At 39.4% G+C, this 27,598-nt stretch overlaps 1 protein-coding gene across 3 annotated transcripts; it reads right to left on the bottom strand.

Moving 5' to 3' along the window:
* Nucleotides 1-1,125: 1,125 nt before the first annotated feature.
* palm1b (paralemmin 1b) lies at nucleotides 1,126-27,420 on the bottom strand. Of its 3 annotated transcripts, none has more exons than XM_080870707.1 (7): nucleotides 25,912-27,420; nucleotides 12,689-12,790; nucleotides 10,242-10,284; nucleotides 9,480-9,560; nucleotides 5,650-5,765; nucleotides 5,340-5,410; nucleotides 1,126-5,085 (listed from the first exon to the last, which is right to left on the bottom strand). In XM_080870707.1, the coding sequence occupies exons 2-7, from the start codon at nucleotides 12,733-12,735 to the stop codon at nucleotides 4,706-4,708; spliced, it is 738 nt and encodes a 245-aa protein (XP_080726833.1). In that variant the 5' UTR covers nucleotides 12,736-12,790; nucleotides 25,912-27,420; the 3' UTR covers nucleotides 1,126-4,705. The 3 variants fall into 3 exon arrangements, with proteins under 3 accessions (XP_080726833.1, XP_080726832.1, XP_080726834.1); XM_080870706.1 differs by having other exon boundaries at nucleotides 12,689-12,747; nucleotides 25,912-27,419; XM_080870708.1 differs by lacking the exon at nucleotides 12,689-12,790 and having other exon boundaries at nucleotides 1,130-5,085; nucleotides 25,912-27,394.
* Nucleotides 27,421-27,598: the final 178 nt, after the last annotated feature.

Below are 27,598 nucleotides of genomic sequence, written 5' to 3'. Positions count from 1 at the left end.
ATATAGCAAATTGTCACAGTTGGTGGTGTAGTATGTGCTTTGATTTGTTTCTTGATGGTTTAAAACATTGCTGCTGCATTGAGGTTTGCGTTTTAATTTCACGTTCATCAGTGGGATAAGTAGGGATGGCTTTACAATAAAAAGGGAGCTATGTTGTTTTATTATGTTCGTATACCTTTCCTAATGCGAGGCTCGTAATAGGATAGCTGAAGCATCCATTTACCCAACACAGAAGAAAGGTAATTACTGGTGACTGATAGCATGGCAGCAATTAGATTTTGCTTTGTCTTTAGTGTTGATTTGCAAGATGTATTTGCTCCATACTTCAATAGATAATTGCGTTAGAACTCTCTTTTACCATTTGATTTTATTTTCCATGACTTGCTATATCCTTCTGGTTCATTCAGGGACATTTTTTTTGTTTATGCTTCTGTCAGCAGTATAACCTCAAAACAACACGATAGTAAAATTTGTTTCATCAAAGGGAATACACTTCTAACAACCTCAAGAGCATTTTTAGATTTCAATTTATCTGATATAAACATTGTAATATATGTATGCAGGATAAAGCAGGACAATTATAGTTATGCTGAATAATGCATACTTAACCCTCTACTTATGAATGCCATTAAAATGCATCCAACTCTTCCTAGAGTCCCTAATTAACCCTCTTTCTCTTTCCCTCTCTCCCTCTCTCTCTCTCTCTCTCACACACACACACACACACACACACACACACACACACACACACACACACACACTTAACAGAATTTATTACAACGGTGTAAAATGACGAAATTAAAAGATAGTAGATGTATGCTATGCTCCCTAGTGGCATGTTCTGTGTAGTGCACACTACAAAATTATGACGTCAGAAGACAGAGAAATTAAAATCCCGCATGCTCAGACTACTTCAGCTGTCTAAATCACACCTTTAACTTTATTTCTTCTTGCTTCATATTTTTTTCATTAATGATTGTACAATTTCATCTTCTTGTTTCTTGATTTTTCTACCCACTTAGCCCAATAATAAATAGATGGTTTATCTCCTCAGAAGGGTGTCCTGTACTCATATGTGCCTCCTTCAAATGGCAAAATCACACATTGTTCAGCTTATATTTGGTTACCACATACACACTCAATTTGACCTGCTGTAACAAACAATAGTTTTATTCAAGATTAAACATTTAGACGACCACAGAATAGATGAACAGGCATTGGTTTAACACAAGGTTGATTTTTCTGCTGCTGCCCCGGAGACCCACTATTAAGCAAAGCTTTAGCTCACCAATTTTATGCATTTCTATCTATACAGATGCATACAGACATACACATGTGCATGTATTGTATATACATAGGCTATCAGTTAGTCTTCTGTATAAAGTTTGCATCCCCAGATAATGTTAAACATCGGATCAAGGTTGGTTTTGATTAGAGTTTCTTGCATTTCTGGAATTAAAAAAACCAAAACAAAAAAACAACAACAAATAAAAACCTTTAAATCTGTCAGTTGAAGTGATGTCATCAACTTTAAAAAAAGTTCATAAGACGTGTTACAAAGTTTCTTGGAGACTCTCAGTAGTTTCCATATTATCAATTGTCCTAACTGTGTTCATTTATAGTTATCACTTAAAGAACGAGTGTAGTATTCGATATACTAGTGACACTTCATAGTAGAAGGCAGTGTTTCCAAGTGGGTCATCGTAACCAGGAGCACAGCAAGAAAAACCCTGGTCTGAAAATGGCATCAGACAGACAAGTCCAGTCAAATGAACCTGACAAAGGCACCGACAATACACAGATGTAGTAATCTTTTTTGTTTTTTAAAAATACACACATCAAATACGACATACTGCCTTGCAAAGAGACCATAGAAAAAAAGGATGAGAGGCAATATAAGAAATAAAGTTGTACAATTATTTTTGAACTATACATAGACTATAACTTATCCATGCCTGTTGTCTTCCCTCTGGAATGTAAGAAGGGATCATTTCTCTGATGTTAAAAATAGGCAGGACTTGAGAGAATGCATCTGGCACTGAAGGTTGAAAAAGACTCTTATTCATCAAGCAGGCGACAGTAGAATCCCTTTACCAGCAATTTGAGTAAGACAGATGGGACAGGTTGAACAATAGTTGGTGGATGAAGAGTTTTAGAGAAGATTTTGGATTAGCACCAACTTCAGAGATTTTTTTTTTGTTAACTGCGTGTCTCCAAGCATAGAAGGTGTGGCTATGATTTGACAATAACAATGAAACAGTATAGTAAGGAAATAATGGTGATAACATTTAGGTGATTCAGTGACATGGATGACCCTGGGGAAGGAGAAGCATTGGCAGTACAGTTTACTGACCAAGCTCATCCAGAACTGCATATGTCTGCCAAACACATCAGATTTTTTACTTTGAATTGCTATAATGTACATGCATATTTTGTCTACCATTAAATGTGGCTGAGATGCTTTTTTTCAAGAATTTAAACTATCTGTAATAGTGGAAGAAAGCTAAATGCTTGGATACCCGGATAAAGCTGAAGTCTTTATAATGTGTCCAAAGATATAATTAATATTTGCAAAAAATCTACTCAAATGCCCTCATTCTCTTTTCTTCTTCTGTAAATCTACTCAAGCACAATTAGGCCCAGGTGTACAAACAAAGAATCAGGGGTTAAACTGGGAGTATAAGCAGAACAGAAACCACCAGCCAACCAAGACACAGTGAAATGACTGATTCATCAAATTTTATTTGGTACATAAAAACAAAAAGCTTTTTTTTAATAGTGAGCTGAGCAAGCCCTCCTCTTCTCATTATGCTAGGATGAATCCCAGTTTAACCCCTGGATTTACATTCATGTTAATGTGATAGTGTATGCTACAGACCTAACAAGAGACAAGTTGAAACAGTTGCAAGGCTTCATGCAGTGCTACCTCATTAAGACATACATTGATTCTACTGTTGTAAGAAGAAAATTACTTAGGCCTTCCTAAACACTGTGTAATGATCTCATGAATCTAATCATAAAGTGATTTCATCTTACAGGCCTTTTCTAAAAACGTTGAAACACTTCTTCAAAAAGTAAATAAAATACAATGCAATGGAGAGCAAATTATTTGTATCCTTTTATTTGATGTATAATAGATCAATTGACGTAGCTTTGTTAGCAAAATACGGCAAATGTTTTAAATTGAGTGACACGTCTAGATGCACTTTAGCACCGGGACTCATCTCCTTTGTAGTAAGCCCATGTTATTGTTATATGTGCACAATGTGTATAGGCAGTGTTTTGCAGAAATAAACAAGGACTTCCTTAAAAAAGGTCTCGTCTAGATGGGAGCATATGGTACTCCAATATCTGTAGATATCATTCAGCATTAATGGTGCCTTCACAGATTAAACAAGCCATGTGCAAAAAGCACTCCATGTTACCAATTATGGCTTTTAAATTGTGAACAGATTAATACATTCTTTCAACTCTTCCTTGTATTGTTGAACTATTTGACTATGCAGACTTTTACAGAGTGGTGAACCCCTCTGCATCTTCCCATCTTTTACTTCTAAAGGAAATGGGCACTTTTTATACCCACTCATGTACTGTTTAACCGTATATTACAGTCAAATTGAAAATGAGAATACATTTTCAAAAATACAATCATATTTTTTTTAACCTTTTTTATGGTTTATTATTCAGTAACTGTACAGTTTTTATGACTTGCAAATCATTGCATTGGTTTTATTTACATTTTGCACAGCGCTGCAACGTTTTGAGAAACAGAGCTGCATTCAAAAAACACAACAGCCGTGATCTTAATGTACATGTGCCACATACAGTACGAAACTATTGTGATTTGCAACCTAGTTAGTGATCATATTTATCTTTGTCTCCTTGCTGTATTTTTCGACATAACGCATATCTCTAACAATGCCAATTATACTTACTGTTACTGATAGAAAGACTTGCGTGACTAAAGATATGAGCACGTATGAGTCTAAGAAAACACAGACACTTGTATGAGTGTGACACGACTGTGGTAGTGCTTACAAGCTTACATGCAGTTAATGGTTGAAGATGATACAGAGAACCAAAAACAATAAATACATTGTATAAAACATAATTTCATATCAATATATTAAAATACTATTTAAAATAATATCTTAGACAATATTGCAATATGAAATTGACCGATAAATAGCTGTTAGGCCTAAACAGAGAAATATATATATCTAAGTATCTGTGTCCTTCATAGTTTGCTTTTTTTCTTAAATGATTTAAAGTTTCCAGATTTTCCCAACTGAGTAGCAGTACAGTCCAGAGAGCTAATACATTTTCTTTTTTTCCCAACAATAGTAACAATGAACTTACAGTACACAGTCCCATAATAAAGTTATACATACTGAATACAATATAAATGTCAAGACAGAAAAATAGAAAAATATCAATAGAAATCAAAAGTCAAATACATATCAGAGAAAGAATATAGAGTAAAGTGTACTTATGAGTCTTTGTGGTTCTTGTTGTAGCTGGAGCTTGGATTGGCTCTCATTGTTGGTATATTGGCTGTGCAACTTTTTGTTTTTTTTCCCCAGTCCCGATACACACACTTTCACACAAAAACAAAAAGTTACACACATTTGCAAATACAGACACATGCAATGGCACACATGCCTGCAAAGGTGAAAGTGTGTACACACCCACGCGCACATACGCCTCACATGACCGTGCAGCATTTGCAGGTCTGTTTCTTCTCCTTTTCCTTCTCGCCCTCCTCCCCACCTTCATTAGGCTTCTCTTTTTCTGCCATGCTTCCGTTAGGTGGAGGCTGCTCTTCTGTGGCTGCGTCTCCGCCCGCTTTCTCCTCCCCATCCTCGATCACAACAAACTCGGCTTTGACATTGCCATCCACCCCGTCCATTCCTAAGGCCGTGCGAGTCTCCTGTTCCTCCTCCACGGTCTTGTAGCCCATGAACACTAGAGTAACTGGGTTGTCTGCACTAGCCTGGTCAGGACTAGGGCCGAGCAGCTTGGCCTCAATCCCTGTCACCTCTCTCTTGGGTGTCTGACCAGAGGTCTGCACTACTCCATTTTCACCTATAGAGAGCACCAAAGCATCGTTGAGAGATTAGGGAAGTGCATGAGAAAAGAGCGTGGTCAGGGTCAGACAGTAGGACAAAGAAAGAAAGGAAATATTGTTTAAATGACCTCCGGCATGGAGAACCGATTTCACAGAGTAAATCAAGAGGTTATTATGAGCACACTTTGTCTTTGTGACACTTGCGCTCAGGCTGCATTGCCATGGTTTCCCATGTGATGATACAATATGTTGCCATGGGCACCAAACTTACCTCCATTTTCTTTGGCCACACCCTTATTGGCTGGCACGCCTGTCTCAAGTTCTTCAATCTCTTGCTCAAGCCTGGCTCGGAAACACACACACACACACAAAAAAAAAATCTGTGGATCATTCATGACCACAAATTGTATTATATTTGAGCAAACTCTGAGTGCAAATCAAAACACCATTAAATCACACTGCTACTGCTACTCCTGTTTTTTAAAATATTGTAGCAATTTACCGGTTAATTTCAAAATAAAAGAATAGCAATGGATAAACTGCTTCAAAAATTAAACATATGGTGGATTTAAAATGCTCACCTGAGGATGACTTGTTCCAAAAGTTTGGTCTTCACCTCGTCCTCCTGCAGACGCTTCTGAGTCTCCTCCTCTGCTGGAGCTCCATCTAACAACCAGCGCTCTCTCAGTGCCTTTGACTGCAAGGATAATATAGATGTTGAGAACACAGATAGAGTGTAGGTAATCCAGACCATTTAACTTACGTTCTATAAAATGGATCTAGCAATGGTAAGACAAGGAATATAGTTTTACTGTGTATGTACTTGATGTGTCCATGGGTGTTGATGCATTTGTGTGCATGCTTGCTACATTGAAAGGATCTTATGGAAGATCTTTATGCATACATTATGCACAAGTTGAGTAGTTAAAACGTTAGAAGCACCTCAATTTCTCCACATGCTGCACAGAGTCAGCCTCTCTTTGGACATCGATGTACTTTCTTACACAAGAGATTAGTGACACCATCTCTGACACTAATGATGAACTCTTTAGTTAATCTAAAGCAACAACATCTTCTTGCCAGGCAGTCTCGTACTTCTCTGCTGACTGCTGAAACTCAGGGATTCTGTCAAACACTTTAACTGCTGCCAAATAGTTTGCCAAGTGGACTAAATGGCACCCGGCCAGTGGATCAGGACTTCTGGTATCAAACTGGGAAATCCAAACATGTATTTAATATCATTATACTAAATTAAAGACAGGAATGAGAGGTCGCTGGGAGATAAAAAAAAAAGGAAGTGGCTCTAATCTTAAACTAGATCAAATATTTCTTAGGGCTTAATTCATTCCAAGTAATATCTTTATGAACAAGCTTAGAAAACTAACAGTGACTACTATTATTCCTTATTATTTTCCAACCAGGCCAGTATTCTTATCTTCAATCCCCATCCATCCTCTGGATGAGTTAATATCAAAGCAAATACTTGGCGTGCTCTGAGGTAAATATAACAGTGTGTCTTACTCGCAGCTGTTGGACCATGCAGCAAAAGACAACCCTGCCTGACCATATGGAAAAGTGTTAGAAAAAAAAGCTCTTGTTTTCACAAGTTAGGCTGAAAATCTGGACATGTGCTTGATGCGAATTCCTCTCCAGTGATGCAACTAGAATTTCTACAAAAAAACACCCCCCCCCCCCCCCCCCCCCCCCCCCCCCCTTCCTCCCTCGTGTAGCATATGCCTCTTTGCCCATCCTAAATTTTAGGAACCTAAAAAGGGTTGTAAATGTCAGGGTGTATCTCCCTCAATTTATATCCGTGTTTAAATTTTTTTATCTGCTGTTCTGTTTAAAATCTTACCCTCTCCACTGAGTAATTCAACTTCAGACATCCAGCTGCAGAGCTTTAGAGCACACACTTAACACTGTGTAATTCAACACTCTTCATTCCACAGTCCTGCATGGTCTCTTGGGCACTGAATCTAAACCTGCTTTGCCCTCTTACTACTCTCTGAATCTTGCTTGCTCTCGTGAGCCACACCCTACTACGCCAGTGCCTGACATCACTTTAATGTGCTCACTCTTGCATATGGAAGCACTCACACACACACACACACACACACACACACACACACACACACACACACACACACACACACACACACACACACACACACACACACACACACACACACACACACACACACACACCAGTCAATGTGAACAGTTGAAAAGCTAGGAATGCTGAAACAACGTCTCTCCATTGTTCTTTGGAGTAAAAGCTGCTAACGTAGCAGACAAAGGGCGGAACTGGGATACAGACATACGCACACGCAGGCAAGCATCCATCCACACATGGATATGTTATGAACAGCTGGAAAGAGAAGAAGCTTATTTCAAATCACATTGTGCATCTATTCAAAAGTCCGTTTTGTCAAAATAAAGTTTCTCTGGTCCGTGTAGCATAAATGTTTTTCGTCAAACATTTCGTCAAATTTACATTTTTTTCCTTTCATTTCATTTTGAGCTAATGTCTGTGGTATAATAAGAGGATGGCGAAAGTGACTTAGCGGCCCAAAGCTTAAATGTTGTACTTTTAGCCTTTGTCTCTTGTACAGGTTAAGCAAATGTCCTTGGTAATTAAATGAATGAGGTTTAGATGTGGTTTTAAAATTAAATGCTCGCTTGCCGCAGCTGTGTTATTTATGTTTTTATGAATAAGAAAATGACAAACTGCTCCTTTCCCAACTTTGTAAAAGTCTGTTAGCTGTGAGTGCTAATTGTTTTATTCTGAAAAATCACAACTTGTATACACCATGTTGACATTTACTGACTGCTGACTCCTGTTAGCGTAATCATATCTCACCACATTTTCTGTGTTAACAAGTCTGTGTACATATATGTGTGTGTGTTTAATCATGTACTGGTGTGATTTAATGGTGGGGTACATGCCTAAAAAAATGTACTGCGTAAGCAAAGACGTTCATTAGGATTTCCACATCGGTCTGCCTCTGAGTCAAGAATACTTGCTGTGGTCCACACAAAGAGCCTTCTAACAACCCTGGACAGCATGATTACACTTCCCCTCTGTGTGTGTGTGAGACGAAAGTGGGGTGCGGTGGGTGTAAGAGCTGTTTCCTGTTGGTGGGAGTGGGACAAAAATCTGTTTCCTCTGCTAAAGCCCACTGCATTGTCTGAAGCTTCTGTGTTCCTTTATAAAGCAACCTACACACAACTGGACGCGACATGTACAGATACACACTTACAATGATTTGCCTGGAAAATAGAAAAAGTGGGAGCACACAGGGACAACAGTACAGGTCACTTTTAGAAACACACACACACATACTCGTGTGCACATGGCAAATACACACCTCAACCTTTGCTCTTATCTGTGACCTGCTGAATTGTCGGTGGCTGAAATAGCTTTGATAACGCTGACACATACGCTGACAAAAACCTTGGCTCTGATATAATGAGTGTGTGTCTACATGCATGAGTGTGTGTGTGTATAAACAGCATGTGGAGGAGCTTTTGGTATTATCTGTTATCCATTCTGAACATTCCGTGACAGCAGCAGTTGGGGAGTATCTCACTATGTTGGACAGATATATTTGAAGGGAACTGCTGATTTTAATGTTGTGTGGGTGTCTAACGTTGCTCACACACGTAAGAGCATGAATCCCAGAAACACGCAGAGGGCTGACCGGCAGTGTTTCTGTTAGCTTGTTAGAAGTTCTGTGAAGGGAGAGGCATGTAGGAGTACAGATGACACATACTGTACATTAGTTTTATCAGTGGAGAGCTCGAGTGCATTTCAAACAAAGCCAAACTGGCATGTTCACGAAGGATGAGCAATGTGATGCTGGGGTCAAATATCCCAGTTTATGCACTGCAAGCACTCTTTTGGTAGCAGATGGAGGAATTCACAAGTGTAGATGGGAGGTGATAGTATTAAATAATAACATTTAAACATGTGCAACAAAGATAATTAGTACTATGACTACTGTGACTGCAAAACAAAAAAAATCTATTGCTCAGGTTCAACTAGCTCTCAAGCTTCTCTGTGTACCAACTGAATTTCATTTGCTTACTTCAACAAATGAAATAAGAATACTTGATATACAAATACACATAAAAAAAGGTGGATGGATTTCTTTCCTGGAAGAAATCCAACAAACCTAATATGTGCCTACACAAGGTGGAAAAACAGTTAAACTGGAAACATGTGGCCAGCGGCAAGAGAAGCAGGGGAAACGTGCTGATGAAGTAGTGAGCAGGAGGTAACTGAGAGTGCCCTGTGCATACTATGAGATCAATGTGTTGTGGACACCAATACTTGTGTGTATTCTTGTCAACCACCAAGTATTCTTATGGGATACGTGGAAAATGCGTATGCCTGTGAATGTGTGTGTACCTTGAGATGCTGGAGTTGCCGTCGGTCATCATCCAGCTGTCTCCTCTTGTTTTCAATCTCTGTCTGCTTCTTCCTTTTCTCCTGTTATGATATACATGCATTAAGATTGGTAGGAAATGCACAAATGCATATTACAAAGATTAGAAATAGAAATAATATCATAATTTTAAAGAACAATATGAACTATATATTTATTTATGCAGTACTAGTGTGGCAACCAAGGAATTTTGGTAACTTCAAATAAATAGAGCTGCATATACGGCATCTTTAGTAGTCAACCAATATATTTTTTATATACATACAGCTTGTTGACCATAGGCATAGGAATGTAGTACTGGCATTAAACTGATATTATGTAGTAATATAAATGTGTTTCCCTATATCTGCCACAGGTAAAATAAAAAAGAGATTGCAATATACAAAGTTTAGCTAAACAGACACCTGGATGTTAAAACAGAAAAGGCAACAAGTGACAATAAAACATTTGTGAAGTATAAAAGATGAACAGAGACAGAGGAACAGACAGAAAAGCGCAGTGAGCTGTAGCTACTATATTAGCTTTTGATGTCCTCTAATGGATGAAGGAGATGGGATCTAAAAGGTTGAGTCATTAAGACTGGCAGTCAGACCATGACGAGCAGCAATGATTTGTTGTTTCTTCAGCCATCAGTGTGCATGATGTGCACTCTGTGTGTGTGTCTAAGTGTGCGTATGAAATAGAAAATAGAAAGCAGAATGTGTCTATGTGTGTAGATAACTTACAGCGATGGCCTGGAGTCTCTCCTCATGTGACACCTCAGCCATCCTGATGAAGGACAGACAAGTTAAGGGGCAGCATGAGAGAGAGAGAGAGAGAAGGGAGGAGGGGGAGGGAGTAAGAGTTACGTCTCATAATGACCAGCGACATCAGACATTAGACACAGCGTCAAGCAATATTCTGTGACCCCTAGTTTTTGCTCACCGGTCATTTACCTTCCAGTGATTTCTCAGTGACTGAGGTTAAATATCTTTCTGTTTGGCACTAAATCAGAGTCTCTTTCCAGTCAGGAAAAGTTGGTGCAGGCATGCTAATGTGCAGCGAGGGCTCTGCTGGAGATTCCTGCTTTAATAGGTTCCAGACAAGAGCTTCAGGATGGAGGATGGACAGATGAAAACTTAAAGCCAGAGGAAAAGACTGCACACTGTTGCTTAACGGAGATAGGATAAAGCTATTGCTATGAAAAAGTGATAAATCCTGCACTGAGTTCCACCTTTTTCTGTAGTAAATAGTTGAGATTATCAGATCCAAAAGGCAGCACTTATCGTGACCTCTAGAGCAAATTAAACATAGAGATAAATTCATGATCCCAGACTGGAAAATTTTAATTTATAAAGACTATATAAGACAGAATCGACTGGGTACAAGAATTCAGTACAAGGATTTTAGTATGCAAGCTATAGACACCTTCACTAACAACTGTGAGTGCCATATGGGGGTATTATGACGTTGATACATTCATATACTATATTTAACCCTGACTACTTTCAGCTCTCTAAGGACAACATGTGTTATGTGACAATAATAGCTAATGTCTCCACATATGTTTTATTTTGGTAAGTATTATTGTGCTGAGAGGGAATTATATCTCTTATAACCATGTCTAATGTATTGGGATATAATCTTCCATTTAAAAATTACAACTAGTCCGTTAATTCTTACATTAAATATAACATCTAGGTGAGAAAACTACTGTTTTAATAAATGCGAGATTTGATTTATGCGACTGTAAACGGATGATACAGTTCTGGCAATTTGCTGGTTTTATTTGTTTGTATTCAAGCAAAGTCTCAATCTCCCCAGGAGTGGACGTATACAGAAATTCTGAAGGTAATGTATCTAAAAGCTAATGGCTGGCCAAAACTGGGTCGTACAACAGGACAATGATCGAATGTACACCAGCAAAACTGCAGTGGCCCAGTCCAGACCTCAACCCAACTGAAATGCAGGACTTTAAGAGAGCTGTGCATAAATGAATAAGAGCTTTGAAAAGAAGAATAGACCAAAATGTCTCCACAACAATTCAAAAGACTGATGAAGTCATATACAAGATGTACCTGCTCTAGAGGTGTTTCTACAAGCTCTCAAATCCTGGGATGAACTCAGTTTGTCACAGGACTGCATAGAGTCCTTTGTAAACCTTCATTTGACTCTATAAATGATGGAAAATGAGGACAAACACAATATGTCTCATTTAGGTTTTAGACAAAATGACAGATTAAAATATTTTTGTAAAAATCCACTATTCAGGAAATCAGCAGGCAGGTTAATCAATGTTAAAAAAAAATATGATAAGTTGCAGTCCTAATTAAGAATTACATCCATAGGGCAAACTAATGACTTTTTGGTTTTTCATCTCTAATTTAAATTATTACTTTTATGTAAAAACATTTAAAAGGTGACATTTAAAAAGGTGATTCACATAAAACCTTAAGGGGAAGTATGTCTCTTTCGCCACGTAAAATTACACCCCTGCACAGATATAATTTGCTATAATAGCAGGAATCTTTAGAAACATTACAGTGATCAAAGTAAGAATTAACGTACTTATTAAATACAGGTTCTGAATGACTTGGTGTCAAATTATCCATTTTCTCTACTCCCAGAGAAGAAATTAACTTCTCTGAATCTGACTAGAGTTTCTGGTTGCTTAAGTGTTTGATGGAGAACAGAAGAATGGTGTGCTCTCTCTAGACCAGAATGAAGCTTTACCACAACATATATGGGCTCATCATCTAATCCAATCTTTTTAAAAACAGCTATAACAAAAACAGCTGTCAACCTAACCTACAGCAAGGCCAGTAACATTTCTAAAATTGTTTGATTGCGTTGTTGTTGATGAGGAACGAGGAACAGCATCCCTGCTCGTAACAGATTGTATCATTTCTCAGCTTAGTACATACAAAGGTTGGATTGTGAGTGGAAAAATGCAGCATATCACCAGTTCACATCCCTCCTATCCCACCCTTTTTTTGCGGCTGCATTTTTATTTCCCACACAAAGGCATGCAGGGTAGCAGCGCTGACCTAAAAAAGATAAAGAAGCATCTTTTTTCATGCTCAGTGTGCAACCATTGACCCTCTAAGACTTAGGCATGCATGAAGGTCAGTCTGTAACATGTCCAATTACTGTCTTTCCTGTGCATTTACACACATATAACCAAACAGCTCACTTCTCTTCCATTCCCTCTTCTGTTTTTCCATCGAGCCACATCACCATCACATGGAGACCCTTGGGGGGGAGAAAGTAAGTACCACAATCATCTGATCACCTCCTGAAGTACACACAAACACAGACATATTGTACCGTCTAGACACATTTTCCCAACTTTTGCCTTTACCCAGTGATCCTGACATGTGGATGTACTGAGTCAAATCAGCTTTTATATGGCTTAATGTGGTAAGATTGCACTCTCAAAAATAAAGCAAATCTTAATTTTGCTTATAATTGTTTGTTTAGAACAAAATTAAAAAACATATTAATTATGTTTATAGTTTTTGTTTTGGCATCGTTATATAGCGCATTTTTGTCCTAAGCCTTTGTCCCTTCCCATCCCTCAGGTTATAGTCGAAGATGGGCCCTTAGATTAGTGCACATCTGGAAACTCATCTGAATCATTTCATCGGTGGAATTTGACCAGGGAGGAGCAGCTGACCTCTGTCGTTTTTAAAGGACCAAACATCTTAATGTGGAAAAGGTCAAGGAGCAGGTCCCACCCGCAGCTGAACTTGACAGCAATTATACAATGAACACATTACCACTGTTTGATACATTTGTTAAAAATGCAGGATAGAGAGACCATTCACAGCTTCACATTTAGAACACCTGAAATGTGCCAAATCACCAAGAAATTTTTGCAATTTCAACTGCTTTTTAGTCACACAGAAATGTAGTTTTTGTTTTTATTAAGTAATTATGCATAACAGTTTTTGGACATAATCTTACTATGTATGTGTAAGTTACAGACTTTTATTAGCAATGTGCTGATCGACCAGCTAGGGACTGAAATCAGTCAATTTTCAGCATTCTTGGCTCTGATTGGTGACCGGCTGGTCAGCCTAATCTATGTCAGATTATGCAACATGCACACTGTGGTGCAGGCAAATGGTTGCATTCGCATTCTAACAGGTTGTTGGAATGAAAGCTCTTCACTATAAGTTAAGACACAAAGTGTTAGAACAGACCTAATGAGACACGTAATCTTCACCCAGATGAACATGGACAATTTAAAGAAAGTAACAACGCTGCTAAAGCTTCCCAGAGCTCAAGGCCAAAGGATCAGAGCAGTTACAAGGAAAAATTATAGAGACAAGAAAACAGAAAGGGGCTGACCTTTTATCTGGTGAAATTATAAACATACTGGAAAATTATTTAAGTAAATGACCTTTGTTATGTAAATCTGTTAAACGTTCTTTTGTTTAACAGTTTAACAGTTATTTGCACCTCTTTCCGGTATCGGAGCACTTTATTTTCAGTTACTTCAGTTGTTTCAGTGAGAGGACATCCTGCAACTTACTCAAATTTTGGGGACACTATAAAGTTGAATCTTTTTTTGTTGTTATGAAAATAATATTTAGCACTGAAGAAAAGTTTACTTTTGTTTGAATACGCTGTCATTTATAGTTTTTACAAAAAATGTGAAATTAGTAGCTGGAAACTGAAGACTGGAAGTGATACATCTCTTAATTTTTATGCACTTAACTCTTGGAAATTAGCTGGCAGTTAGCATTTCTAAACAGCTAACTGAGCATTAGCATTGCTAATAGACTTCTCTAAGTTCTTCTGTATTTCCCTGTTTCCTTTTTTATTTTTGATGCTCTTCCTTGTAATTGGCTTCGTTGTAATTATCCACTTGTTTACTAATTAGGTTACTATTGAGCGATTAGACCATTTTTTTCACATTGTTTGCCATCCATTCGTCTTGTTGACATTTGATCCATTTCAGTGTTGCACTGTCCAAAACCGAAACTGAAAACAAATTTATCACATGAGCACTACATAAGCGCACCATCTTAATAAGAGAACCATGTGATTTTCTATGGCTGTGATTGCCTGGAGAGCTACAGCTGCTTTAAAACATTTAATTTGCAGTCAGTATATTAAACATCAGCACGTAATATAGTTACATCAGTTTCCATCACGCTGTCCTAGCTGGACACAGTTCAGCTAAAGCACACTGTAAATAAGGTTAGCTTTGCATAGATAAGTGTAATGAATTTTAATTTAAAAGTTGTACAAAGGTTGTATTATGCATTTATCTAAACACAGGATGGCCTCAATTGTGATACAGATATTCTGCCCATGTTTTAGTTACAAAGACAAGAATTATGCGTGGACTTTGCTTCTATCCTGCCAGTATTAATAATAATTCTTTTTGCTCAACTGACTACCAAGTTGTGAATGTGAAAAGGTAAATACAACAATAGTCTAAAATCCAGATTTAGTCAGATGGACATGATATCAGGTGATATGAAAAAGTACTGATAACAATCCAGTCACTGTCAGATGCATCTAAACATCTACATTCAGCAACAGTGAATAATACTTACAATCTTGTGCATGCAAGACTTAACGGCAACAGTCCAAAACCAAATGTAAGCGCTAGTCCTGATTTTATAACCTCTGGAATAATACTGCAATGAAATTTTAAGGACATATTGGAAAACTGTGTCTACCTTGTTGGAACACTGGGGGCCTATGTCCTACAGCCTCTCTCATAAATTATTGACGCACAGGGAGAAAGGAAAGCAGGCAGCCATCTTTGCCACAGTAAAAAGAGTAATTACATTTATGACAGAGAAAGACATCAAGGGAGGGAGACAGTCACTAAGAGACTGGTTTGCCTGACACAGATAAATGCAAGAGATCAAAAACATCACTCAGACAAGACTAAGCGATGGATGGATCGTAACAGGCGGATTTAGAGACAACCAGCAAGCTAAAACCACATTTTTGACAAAATGTAAAGGTAGGTACATATCAGAAGAAGTCTGAGAAACACATTAATGACCAGCCCAATTCCCTATTGAGTGCACCGCTTCTGTAGCATTTCCAGGAACACATTAACTGCCAGTGTACAGCAACAGCATCCTCTCTTCTAATAGCATTGTGCTCATCGTCCTCTGGAACCAGCAGTCACTTTACATACTCTAACTGCACTATAATGCACTAAAAGTAATCAATTTAATGCCCATAAATGTAAATGAATTATAGCCCAGTGGTATATCTTTGTTGGGGGTGTTATATTGGCATAAAGTCTTACTAGGATAAAAAAAAAAATCTCCTTTTAAGGTAAAGAAAGTATTTTCATTCCACTTAATTATTAAGATACATAAAATCAACATCAGGTTCTTCTAATTTAAAAAAAACATTTCATCTCTTCCTGATCAAACTAATTCTACCTTCTGTAACAAAAACAACACTTTTTAAATCATTACATGTTGCCTTTGTAGAAGGTTTGCTGTAGATAATTTCCAATATGTGATGACAGAGAATAGCTACTCTTTGACTCCAGACAGCAATAGGTCTGCTCTCTGTCCGCAGCGGTGGCAGATTGTGTCAGTCCAAATTACCTCAAATTATCTTAAACAAACACCTGTTGGGCAATCCAACATGCTGATTCTGAACATGCCTCCTACGCTCACACATACTCAGATGCACAAATTTATTTAAAGCTTGTTTGTGCGGCATCTGCTCTTCATTAGGTAGTAAGCACTTTAATGCACCTATACTGAACTGAACACCTACTGCACCATTAGGACCAGGCAGAATCAGGTCCCTTGACAAAGAGAGAAAGACGGATAAGAGCACTTTCAAATGATAGTTAATAAGTGGAGTTAATTAAAGTTAAATCTGGTGATATTTCTATATCACCTTACTATAAGCTTAGTCATAAAGGGAGGTTTTAAGCCTGATCTTAAGAAGTAGATAGTGCCTGTCTCCTGGATCTAGAATTAAAGCTTTTTGCATAGGAAGGTGGCCTGATAATTCAATGCTCTGCCTCCCAGTTTGGAAACTCTAGGAACCACAAGTAATCCTGCAGTCTGAGAGCAAAGCGCTTAACAAACTGTCTGAAACACTCAAAGCCAGCAATTAATTGAGCCAAAAAGTATCATTTATATAGTTAAATCCTGTCAGCGCTTATTCCTGTGGTCCACAGAGACCCGCTGCTGTTCAAAAATTGCTCCCCAAACATCAATGAGCCAGCCGCACACACTGGGTGACATGTTCCACACTGAAATATTTACATATATGACCATGAACATGGGCATTTAACTCTATACTCCATCCTCCTACTTTACTATGCCATGTGCGCAATCGGATTGTTGTTGTTGTTTTAAATATGAAATATAAAAACCTCCTAAAGTGAGATGTTGATAATCACACCAATCATCTGGTGCCGAAAGTGACCAAGTTACAACAAATAAACAAGACATTTGTTAACTTAGGCTGTGATTCACAACAGCGAGAACCTTTAAACTAATATTTTGCAGCTATAATGAAACTCCTGGGTACACACACACACAAACACAATCACAAAAAGAAACCCAGAAAAAAAAAGAAAAGGTGACTGAAACGGCTGCAAGCCAAAAAAATAAGAAAACAGAATATTATTTATTCTGCAAATCTGGAGAAATCCCAGATGTGACTGAGACTGTCATTTCTGGCTGCTTCCGAAAGAACAAGCATGCCAGACACAGACAAAATAACAGAAAATGTTTCCTCTTCAGAAAGAAGGATGATGGTGAAAATGACTCTTGAGTTAATGACACAGACCCTGCATTTAAGAAACGCTAAAACACTCTGGAAAAGGAAACTGATCTCGAATCCAATCACCCTGACTGTGTCAGAGTGGCCCTTCTTTCTCCTTCTCTCTACTCCCCACTTCCACGGCTTCCTTCCTTCAGGCCAAAAGAGCACAAGGACAACAATACTCCTCCCAGCCTCTCTGCCCCAGCCACACACTTGTCCCAGGCCATTACACACATATACACACCAAGACTTCTCAACCACCACCAACACACACGCAGCTCTGCATCCTTCTATCTCAGGCAGAATACAAATTGTGCCAAATATAAACAGTGCAGTGCCTATAAAAACTAGAGGAAGTCCACTGAGGTCACACGTTAGTGTTCAGGAGTCAGAGGGCAAAAGTCCTTTCCCTTTGAGGCCAGCCATAAATAACAGCTCTGTTAGCACAAAAGAGAGTGAACTACTGTGTAACATCTATGTCGAGAGGGCAAATGGCAAGTCACACAAAGACTGAGACACATGTGTTGGGACGGGGGAAACTGGGAAAGTTCTGATGTCTTACTTGTTTCAGTGTCAACAGCATGCAAGAATGAATGAATCCTGACTTTACATATGTAGTGGCAGGATTTCTAGCAAAAAATGAGCAACCAATCAAAAGTATTCCTGTGATCTTTATGACTCTTTTGTCTTTTCTTCTGTACATAAATGGTCAAAATGGACTGCTTTTTATGTATCACTTTTCTAGTCTTATTGACCGCTCTAAGCACTTTTACGAGTTGTCTGTTGGCAACATTAGGAAAAAGACAAATTTCATTAAACTTGGCAGAGAAGTGAAGCATGAGCAAACAAAAATTCAGCTAAATTTCACTTGCTTAAAATGGTGCATTAGTGAATTAGCCTTGGCAGACCATGTGCTCTTCATGCAGTCTTCTAGTTAGAAAAAAATAATGAATTCGATTACATTTGTATTAAATCCTTCACCAGTTTGGAAAGTGTTATTTTTTGTATTGTCTAGCAGCAATATTAATGAAGTTTATTTATTGGGGCCATTCATGCCACTCAAAGTCAACAACCATAATGGAAAATTGTTAAGGAAACATAAAATAAGCAACACAACACTAAACATGAATGAGTTACAATGGGTATTATGGCATTACAAAGAGATTAAGCTAGTTAAGAAAGATTACCTTAATTTAGGTCACAAAAATAGAAGTTTTAAGAGTAGGTTGAGGATATGACAGGAAGCTGAAGATGGCAAGTTTTTTTCAGTGGGAGTGGCCAGAATGGTTCGAAATGAGTATTTGAGAGGGACAGATTGAGGCAAGGCTGAGATAGTTTAGACACACACAGAGAAAGACAGTGAATACACTGGAAATAAGATGCTGAATATGGAGCTAAAGAGGAGGAAAAGAGGAAGATCGTGCAGAAGATTCATAGTGAAGGAGACAGAGTTTGTGTGACAGTATGCTGTGGATGGGGTGAAATGGAGGCAGATGATCCCCTGTGTTGTTCCCTAAAGCGAGAAGCCAAAAGAAGGGGGGGGGGGGAAGAGATGCTTTGAGCAAGAAAGTTCCATCAGTAGCCAAAATTTGTTGTCACAGACTGACGTCAGTCCACAGCAATCATAATGGCACAAAAATGGGAACAATCTTTTTTTGTATGCAATTATTCTCAAATTTGTGACATAAGGCAGTAGAGAAGGTGTTGCGTAACCCTGCCTTATTTTCTCAACCTTCACACTGCTGGTCAATAAGTCAATATGAAGTCTTCGCTTTGGAAAATTACAGAAATACTCGGATGCAGCCAACTCTAATGTGTAAAAAATTTAGGTTTGCAGGCACTTTTCAACAATGGCCACATTTTTTAGGCATTCAGACAGGCCAGTATTTCTTCTACTCAGTTCCTAATGTGCAACAAATCTCCACTCTCACATTCTTTCCACCAATTCCTTCCTCGTTCTGCCTTCTACAAATACCTAATGAAAAACCTTTAACAGAGGCAGTGTCCCTACCCTGTGCTGCTTCTCCCTGGAATCTTCATCAACTAGTCTCATCTGACCGATCTTGACCTTCATTATGCTACGCTGCAAAACTGATGAGTTTTGATCTTTGCTTGTTAATGTTTAGATATCCACAGAGTGCATGCTGAGTCCACAACTCCTGTGACACTTTATGATTGATCCGGGTGTTTTGATTATAGCTGTAGAGGTCAGAATGCAGGTTTAGCTTGTCAAAGGTAGAAATATAGTACATACACAGTTAGGGCTGTTCGATATAACGATATATATCGGATGACGATATAAAAACGTCTATCGTTTCATTTTATGCTATCGTTTGTTTCGTGGTGTCTCAAAATAAACTGTTTATGGCAATACTTTTTCATTATTTTGATAGTCACTCTAGTGGCTACATTACTTTCTTAAAATTCTCTCTTTCTCTTACATTTAATATAACCACACTACAGACAGACAAGCGTTTGTTCATAAACCTTTCACAATAAACCTTCCACAATAAAGCTCAAGATCCTGTTGAGACTTTTCAAAATAAACTGAATCACGTGAACGATGCAGAGTGTTTACGGATGAGAAGCAAAAAAGAGCCGTCAGGTGCTAAAAAATAAACCTTAGACTCAAACGTTAGAACAGGCTTTTCCCCGCAGCACGCTGTGTAATAAATACTCACAAAGAAACGAAACAAACGATAGCATAAAATGAAATGATAGACGTTTTTATATCGTCATCCGATATATATCGTTATATGAACAGCCCTAGTTCCTAGGATGAATAATCTTAGAGTTCTGGACAAAAGCTCAACCTTTTTGGACAGAAGATTAAAAACCTGAATGAGTAAAGAACAGGATAGTGATCCCAATTATTGACTTGTTCTTCAGCCTTTTTGCAAAAACAGTGTAACATAACCTGCTGACAACACTGTCTTATGCTTACAGAAAACCCATTTCAGTAGTGGCCTGTCTCCTGCATCCTGGTGTGTTCTTGTTGGTCAATAAGCAAATTCTATATGTCCGGAAACCTATGGACTTGCATTACGGGAGCAGCCTTTCTATGTTAATGCAGGAACCATTAGGCCTAATAGGTGTCTTCCCTTATGGCATGGTCCCAATATCTACTCAAGGCTCTCAAGGACTTGTTTATACTAAGTATGTTTGTCCAAGATCAGCCTGTCCAATCTCTTCTCACAAAATAAAGTTTGATTTACAAAGGGGACAAGGACTAATATTCATCCTACTTCCTCCCCTTAAACCATATTGCCATGTGTGCACCCTGTAGATGAGGTTATCAACAGAGCAAAACGAAGGGTGATCTACTGCTTATCAATAGGGCTTTTGATATTATCTCTGCAACAACACTGATGACAGTCATATGAGCATGTGGGAGTGCACATGTTTTGGGCAGTAGGCACACACACACACAGGCACACACATACAAATGTACAAACACATACTGCTGAGCACACTTCCCTCTGAGATTAAAACAACTTAGTGGCTAAAAATGACAGTTTATCAGAAGGCACACTATCCGCTGGGAAGAAAAAAACAAATCCTCTTTTGCCTTATCTGTCATGACAAAGCAGCAAGGAGGGGGATTTGTAATAAGAGATAGTCATAAAAAAGAAAAAGAAAAAGTGACTATCCAGGAGGAAAAGAGAAGGCAGAGATTAAGAAAAAGAGAAAAAAAAAACAGAGACAGAAAGGGCGAGGTGGATTGCAAAGCATTATCTAAGAATATCTCACATCATCATCATCGGCCCAGATGTTACTCCGTATTACTTTGCATGCTTGCTGAGCAAGCTTTCACTTCCACTTCCTCTTTTGCCCTACAATACCATCTTTCAGAATGGGACAGTAAGTTTAAAGACATTTGGAATGTATGACATTCATTTTCCACGACTAGCTTACAGATCTGATTTTGTAACCACTGCATAAATGGTTTCTTAATGACAGCAAGGTCAGAGAGGGTAATTGGCAATATCCATCACTCTGGGGCTACAGTGGGGCAAAAAAGTATTTAGTCAGCCACCGATTGTGCAAGTTCCCCCACTTAAAATGATGACAGAGGTCAGTAATTTGCACCAGAGGTACACTTCAACTGTGAGAGACAGAATGTGAAAAAAAAATCCATGAATCCACATGGTAGGATTTGTAAAGAATTTATTCGTAAATTAGGGTGGAAAATAAGTATTTGGTCACCTCAAACAAGGAAAATCTCTGGCTGTCACAGACCTGTAATGTCTTCTGTAAGAAGCTTTTCTGTCCCCCACTCGTTACCTGTATGAATGGCACCTGTTTGAACTCATCATCTGTATAAAAGACACCTGTCCACAGCCTCAAACAGTCAGACTCCAAACGCCGCCATGGCCAAGACCAAAGAGCTTTCGAAGGACACCAGGAAAAGTATTGTAGACCTGCACCAGACTGGGAAGAGTGAATCTACAATAGGCAAGCAGCTTGGTGTGAAAAAATCAACTGTGGGAGCAATCATCAGAAAATGGAAGACATACAAGACCACTGATAATCTCCCTCGATCTGGGGCTCCACGCAAGATCTCATCCCGTGGGGTCAAAATGATCATGAGAACGGTGAGCAAAGATCCCAGAACCACACGGGGGGACCTGGTGAATGACCTGCAGAGAGCTGGGACCAAAGTAACAAAGGTCACCATCAGTAACACACTACAACGGCAGGGAATCAAATCCCGCAGTGCCAGACGTGTTCCGCTGCTGAAGCCAGTGCATGTCCAGGCCCGTCTGAAGTTTGCCAGAGAGCACATGGATGATACAGCAGAGGATTGGGAGAATGTCATGTGGTCAGATGAAACCAAAGTAGAACTTTTTGGTATAAACTCAACTCGTCGTGTTTGGAGGAAGAAGAATACTGAGTTGCATCCCAAGAACACCATACCTACTGTGAAGCATGGGGGTGGAAACATCATGCTATGGGGCTGTTTTTCTGCCAAGGGGACAGGACGACTGATCCGTGTTAAGGACAGAATGAATGGGGCCATGTATCGTGAGATTTTGAGCCAAAACCTCCTTCCATCAGTGAGAACTTTGAAGATGAAACGAGGCTGGGTCTTCCAACATGACAATGATCCAAAACACACCGCCCGGGCAACAAAGGAGTGGCTCCGTAAGAAGCATTTGAAAGTCCTGGAGTGGCCTAGCCAGTCTCCAGACCTCAACCCCATAGAAAATCTGTGGCGGGAGTTGAAAGTCCGTGTTGCTTGGCGACAGCCCCAAAACATCACTGCTCTTGAGAAGATCTGCATGGAGGAATGGGCCAAAATACCAGCTACTGTGTGTGCAAACCTGGTAAAGACCTATAGTAAACGTTTGACCTCTGTTATTGCCAACAAAGGTTATGTTACAAAGTATTGAGTTGTATTTTTGTTATTGACCAAATACTTATTTTCCACCCTGATTTACGAATAAATTCTTTACAAATCCTACCATGTGGATTCATGGATTTTTTTTTTCACATTCAGACTCTCACAGTTGAAGTGTACCTCTGGTGCAAATTACTGACCTCTGTCATCATTTTAGGTGGGGGAACTTGCACAATCGGTGGCTGACTAAATACTTTTTTGCCCCACTGTATTTGCTCAGGGCAGGATGTGAACCCATGAGAGGCCTCCTGTCCACTTGTAATAATGCTGTACCACCGGATTCTGGCAAAACTTCTAGGAAATTGCAACCCAACAGTTGTCGAGGGTTCTACGTTAAATTAGATCTATTTACTCATATACTCCGCTCTAAAACAAAAGATTTTCATGAAACCTGCATTAACTGATATTTATACAAACAGTTAGTGTGGATCCTGATAAGATTTTAATTATACTAATGCCAGTGTTGACTCTGCTTATAGGTCTGAGTCTTTATGTTATTGATTTGTTATTGGTTTTCTGTGCAGGTCTAGACAGGTTTTTTTTATTTTATTTTGTTTTATTTTTTGCATCAAAACAGCTGTTTTATTATCTGAGAATTATCTGAGAGTCTGACAACAGTATAAGAGCTGCATATGAGTCGAGAACCAAGAGTGTGACGCCACTTTATTGCAATGTTTAAGTGCCAGAAAATAATAAAAGGAATTGATAAGCTTGGAGTCATTTGATTCACATCGGTATTCCTAAGGGAAGACTTATAGCTACTAAATGTTCATCAACTGCTCACTGAGTTCTGTCTGTTTGGGTTGGCACTGGGCAGGTAGTGTACAATTGTTCATCATAGTTGCTTTGTATGAAAACCTGCATTTTGCCACTGGCTATACATGGTGACAATGAAGCAAAACATAAAATCTGGGAGGGGGGAAAGCAAAACAATCCGATGAATAACACTAAAATGGTCATGTGTCCCAATGTTAATCTGAAAATGCTGATTATAACTTCTTTAATTTGTACAGGTTATGTCATTGTGACTTTATAACTGTAAGTGTATTTTGGATGCTGCTTACTATGAGTTGCCTCAATGAGAATTTCTATTATTAGCCTCTTGGCTTCCCGAAAGGCACTTTGATTGCAGTTAGTTGAGAGTAAAGACTGTTACTCATTCACATTTCACCTCAACTTTTTTTTACTGACTGGCCATGAATAGGAATGAATGACCTTCCGGTTACCAGGCTCATTTCCCCTAACTAAATTGGTGAACGCAGACCCATCCCAGTACCAAGCCTGCCAGTGCAAGGCACAGTCATCAACACACGCATAAACAATCCATCTGTTTGTTCCATTCATACATGCAAAATGACTGGCAGAAATGCACAAACAAAGCTGCACGTATGCAGGAATTCAAAAAGACAAAGACAGAAATGTGACTGTCCAAAGTCATAATGTCAGATAATGTTTGGGCGGGCAAGACAAGTGCTGTCGCCTCCACTGTGAGTTGCTGACACGACACAGAGCAGCCAACTGGATATAGACCCTCCACTCACATGTAGCCTGGCTGGGGCCTTAGGACTTAACTGCTTATAAAATGAAATGAAACAACAGAAGGCAGGAAGTGCTGCTAATAAACCAAATATCCAACCTCTTTTTAAATGTTTGACCAGATAATTAATTGTCTTAAATCTTACCAATAAAATCTTAGAATATTAAATGGTATAATGCATAATTGATATCTATATTTTTACACATTTATCAGTGGTGAGAATTACATTTTGCGTTATTTTCTATTTACTAGTCAATTACACTATTAGACAATAAAGACTGATGTTCATTGTGAAGCAAACAGGCTCTCGGGACTTGAAATCAATTAATTTTGTCTCCTTTTCAACATCTCTCTGATGGCGATGGCTGACCTAGCAAGAGGATAAAATGTCTGGCTGGAAGTAACCTCAGAAATCAATCCCCCTGATGCACTTTCCCCAGCATTTATAAGAATCAAACAGGTGTCTCTTAAGCTTTTTTATTGACGAACATACCTAAGAGTGTGCTGTGCTACTTCAGGGAAATAATGATCCGTTATGTTTATGAACTCTCAGCTATCTTGCAAGGGCTGGTCTTGTCAACAAAGGTGTTTTCTACAACAGTCAACAAGCCCCGCAGAGCAACAATGAACACAAGACCAAACAAAAACACACACTTTGTCCGTTTGTGCCTATGCATGCTGTGATCAAACGTAATTACAAAAAAGAAGAAAAAAAAATCAGGGCAAAAATTAAGGAGCTGGTCCAGCTGACATTGTTCTATTCACAGACAGGAATAGAAGCAGAAGAACACACACAAGCCCGGGCTACGTGATATTCTGGGAGGATGGAGAAGCCAGGTTGTGCCACTGCTGGCAGCCTGCGCCTGGATTCATTTGAGCTAACGTCGTCTATTTAAGAGTTTCATTCGCCGCTACAAAGCCAAGCGCCTCATCCACTGCACGGTGTAAATTCCAGACACGAGTATGTAATGGCCAAGGTTTATCAGCTCATGCGCGCCATGTTGGAGGGGACTGCTCACATCACAACACACACAGAATACCCTGTTACTGTCCTCTCCTCCAGTCTGTAACCAGTCAGCATCTCTCCACCCGTGCAGTGAGGGCCATGCGCGGCTGGCTGGCTCCACTGGAAATTCACCATCGAAGCAACAACAACAACAACAAATGAAGAGACACTTGCTTCGCACATCAGATCGATATTACATGACGGATCATGAAAGGCATCCGCGTAAACACGTCTTCCCATTACACCTGTCGCCCCCATTGGAAGTACAGTAGTGTAAGGCGGCCCTCTAGGCATGCAATAGAGGATGATATGACATAATAATGCAGATGTTCAGTAACTCTCAGCCGCTGACTTAAGCCAAAGCAATGCTATTTTCAATTTGCTCTCATCTGTCTTGAAGGATGCTGCGCCTCCTGTGATTACGAGTTGTAACCTCCTAGCATATTAATGCAGCTGCACAGTGCTTACACAGTGAGGAATTTCACTATTACAAAACAGCCAGTATATTGTTCGATATGCATATTTCATCCACCCTCTCTCATCCCTCTGTCCCGCTATGTCAGCCCTCGTGTCCGAGGCACAGGATTGATGCTTAAATGTTCCGCCGCTGCACAACCAGCCGCTGAACAAATCACCAAAAGCAGGTCAGCTACAGGAAAACACATCACCAACCGCAGCACACTGAAAATCACGACTTACTCAGTTTACAGATCCCTTTTTGCTTCCCGCCGCAGACGTCTTCCAAACGAGGTGTCCTGTTGTTTATTTTTCGGAGCACTCTCACACCCCTTCCTTTCCTCCCCCCTTCTCTTCTTCTTTTGGATGGCACCCCTTGTGCTATAGCTGAGGTGATGCCGAGGGCAGCTTGCGCGCACGGCCCGGCAATTATAAGACACCGATGGCTTCCTCTCGGGCGAAAAGGACGCACGGCGGACTTGGTTCCGCGCTGGGTGGGAATCTCATGGGTTGTGGGGCGTCGTCTGAAGCAGGTTGTAGACTAGTCAGGGTACGTGTGTGTGTGTGTTAGAGAGAGAGTCAGAGTGGTATGTGAAGGGGAGTGCAGAGGGGGAAAGGATACGCCTCCCAGCCCCGCGAAGATAAAGGGGCCCTGGCTGCGCACGCTGACTAAGATAAGGGTCCTTCTCTCCAAAAACGAGGCCCTGCTGGCTCTGCTCCAGCCTCACCATATGACGTGCAAGGAACCGGGCTGTCTGCTTCAGCGGTGCTTCAAAAGTACGTGCAGCCTGAGGCTGGGACCACATCCAGGATTTCTACTAGAGGAGAACGCGCCATTCTTTCCAGTTTTACTGTTTCTCCGTCCACTCCATCTAGTGGTGAAAAGGCTCAGTGTCAAGACTCCTTGAATTTTTTTTGCACGAGGAATCGCAGGCTGAAGGGTGAATGCTTTCACTGCCTCAAGGAGCGGGTTTGAAATAGGATTTCGTCGCCATCTATCTGCTGTTTCTTTATCAAATCAGGAACACTCGGAGGAATCAGTGTAAACTTAAGCTGTGTGCTCAGTTTCGCTCATTTACATTTTATTTATCCAATTATTTGACATCTGCATCCTTAAATCATCCAAAACATGTTGCACCTGCACACAGTATACAGTAGGTGGTGCTAGACTTCCAGACATGTTCTCTTGTCCTTTCAAGCTTGCTTTCTCATAGGTTTATGGTCTGCAAATTCATTTGAGGTGGTTAGGCCATAAATGTTTGTGTGAAAATAGTAAACGAGATATGGGTGTCTACATTATTCTGTATTTTCTTCTGTTTTAGGATATATCTCTTTTCAGGGAGTTTGATCAATTCTTTTATACAGGCGAGAAGAACAGACACAAAATCACCTGTGCCTCTGTTAGCTTATTGATACCGCATTGAGACTTTAACAATGTATTATATTAATAATACGCTGTTATAATGTATTATAATAATACATTGTTAATTTTGGCTACAGACATTTTGCTACTGCCCACCACATTTCATCAAATAACCAAAAGTGTAGAGTGTTTAAGAAAAAACAAGGGCTGAAAAATCTGCTTGTCAAAAGACATCTGTTTGTCTAAATGGGAACTGGGTTACATTTAATTGGAAAGCACAAAGGTGAAAGGTTAGAGTACACAGTGGGCTATTTTAACTTAATGCAGCTGATGTGGGGGACAGAGCAAAAGTTCCTGCCTACTCTTAAATGTCTGTACAGCAAAGGAAAAAACAAAACAAAAATAAAGATGCTTCCTTAAAAACATGATGTAATATTTTTAATACTAAGTATAAATGTGGCTGGTTATTTTAGGCAAATCCACCACTGTGATCAAATTGGTGGTGCTGCGATGTCAGGCTGATGCATTTCTGAGTTCACTCCTTAGAATTTTTCAAGGAGCAAAAAC

The sequence above is a fragment of the Rhamphochromis sp. 'chilingali' genome (assembly GCF_963969265.1).
Source record: "Rhamphochromis sp. 'chilingali' genome assembly, chromosome: 21".
NCBI classification, from domain to species: domain Eukaryota; kingdom Metazoa; phylum Chordata; class Actinopteri; order Cichliformes; family Cichlidae; genus Rhamphochromis; species Rhamphochromis sp. 'chilingali'.
This window is presented reverse-complemented; position numbering and strand designations above follow the sequence as displayed.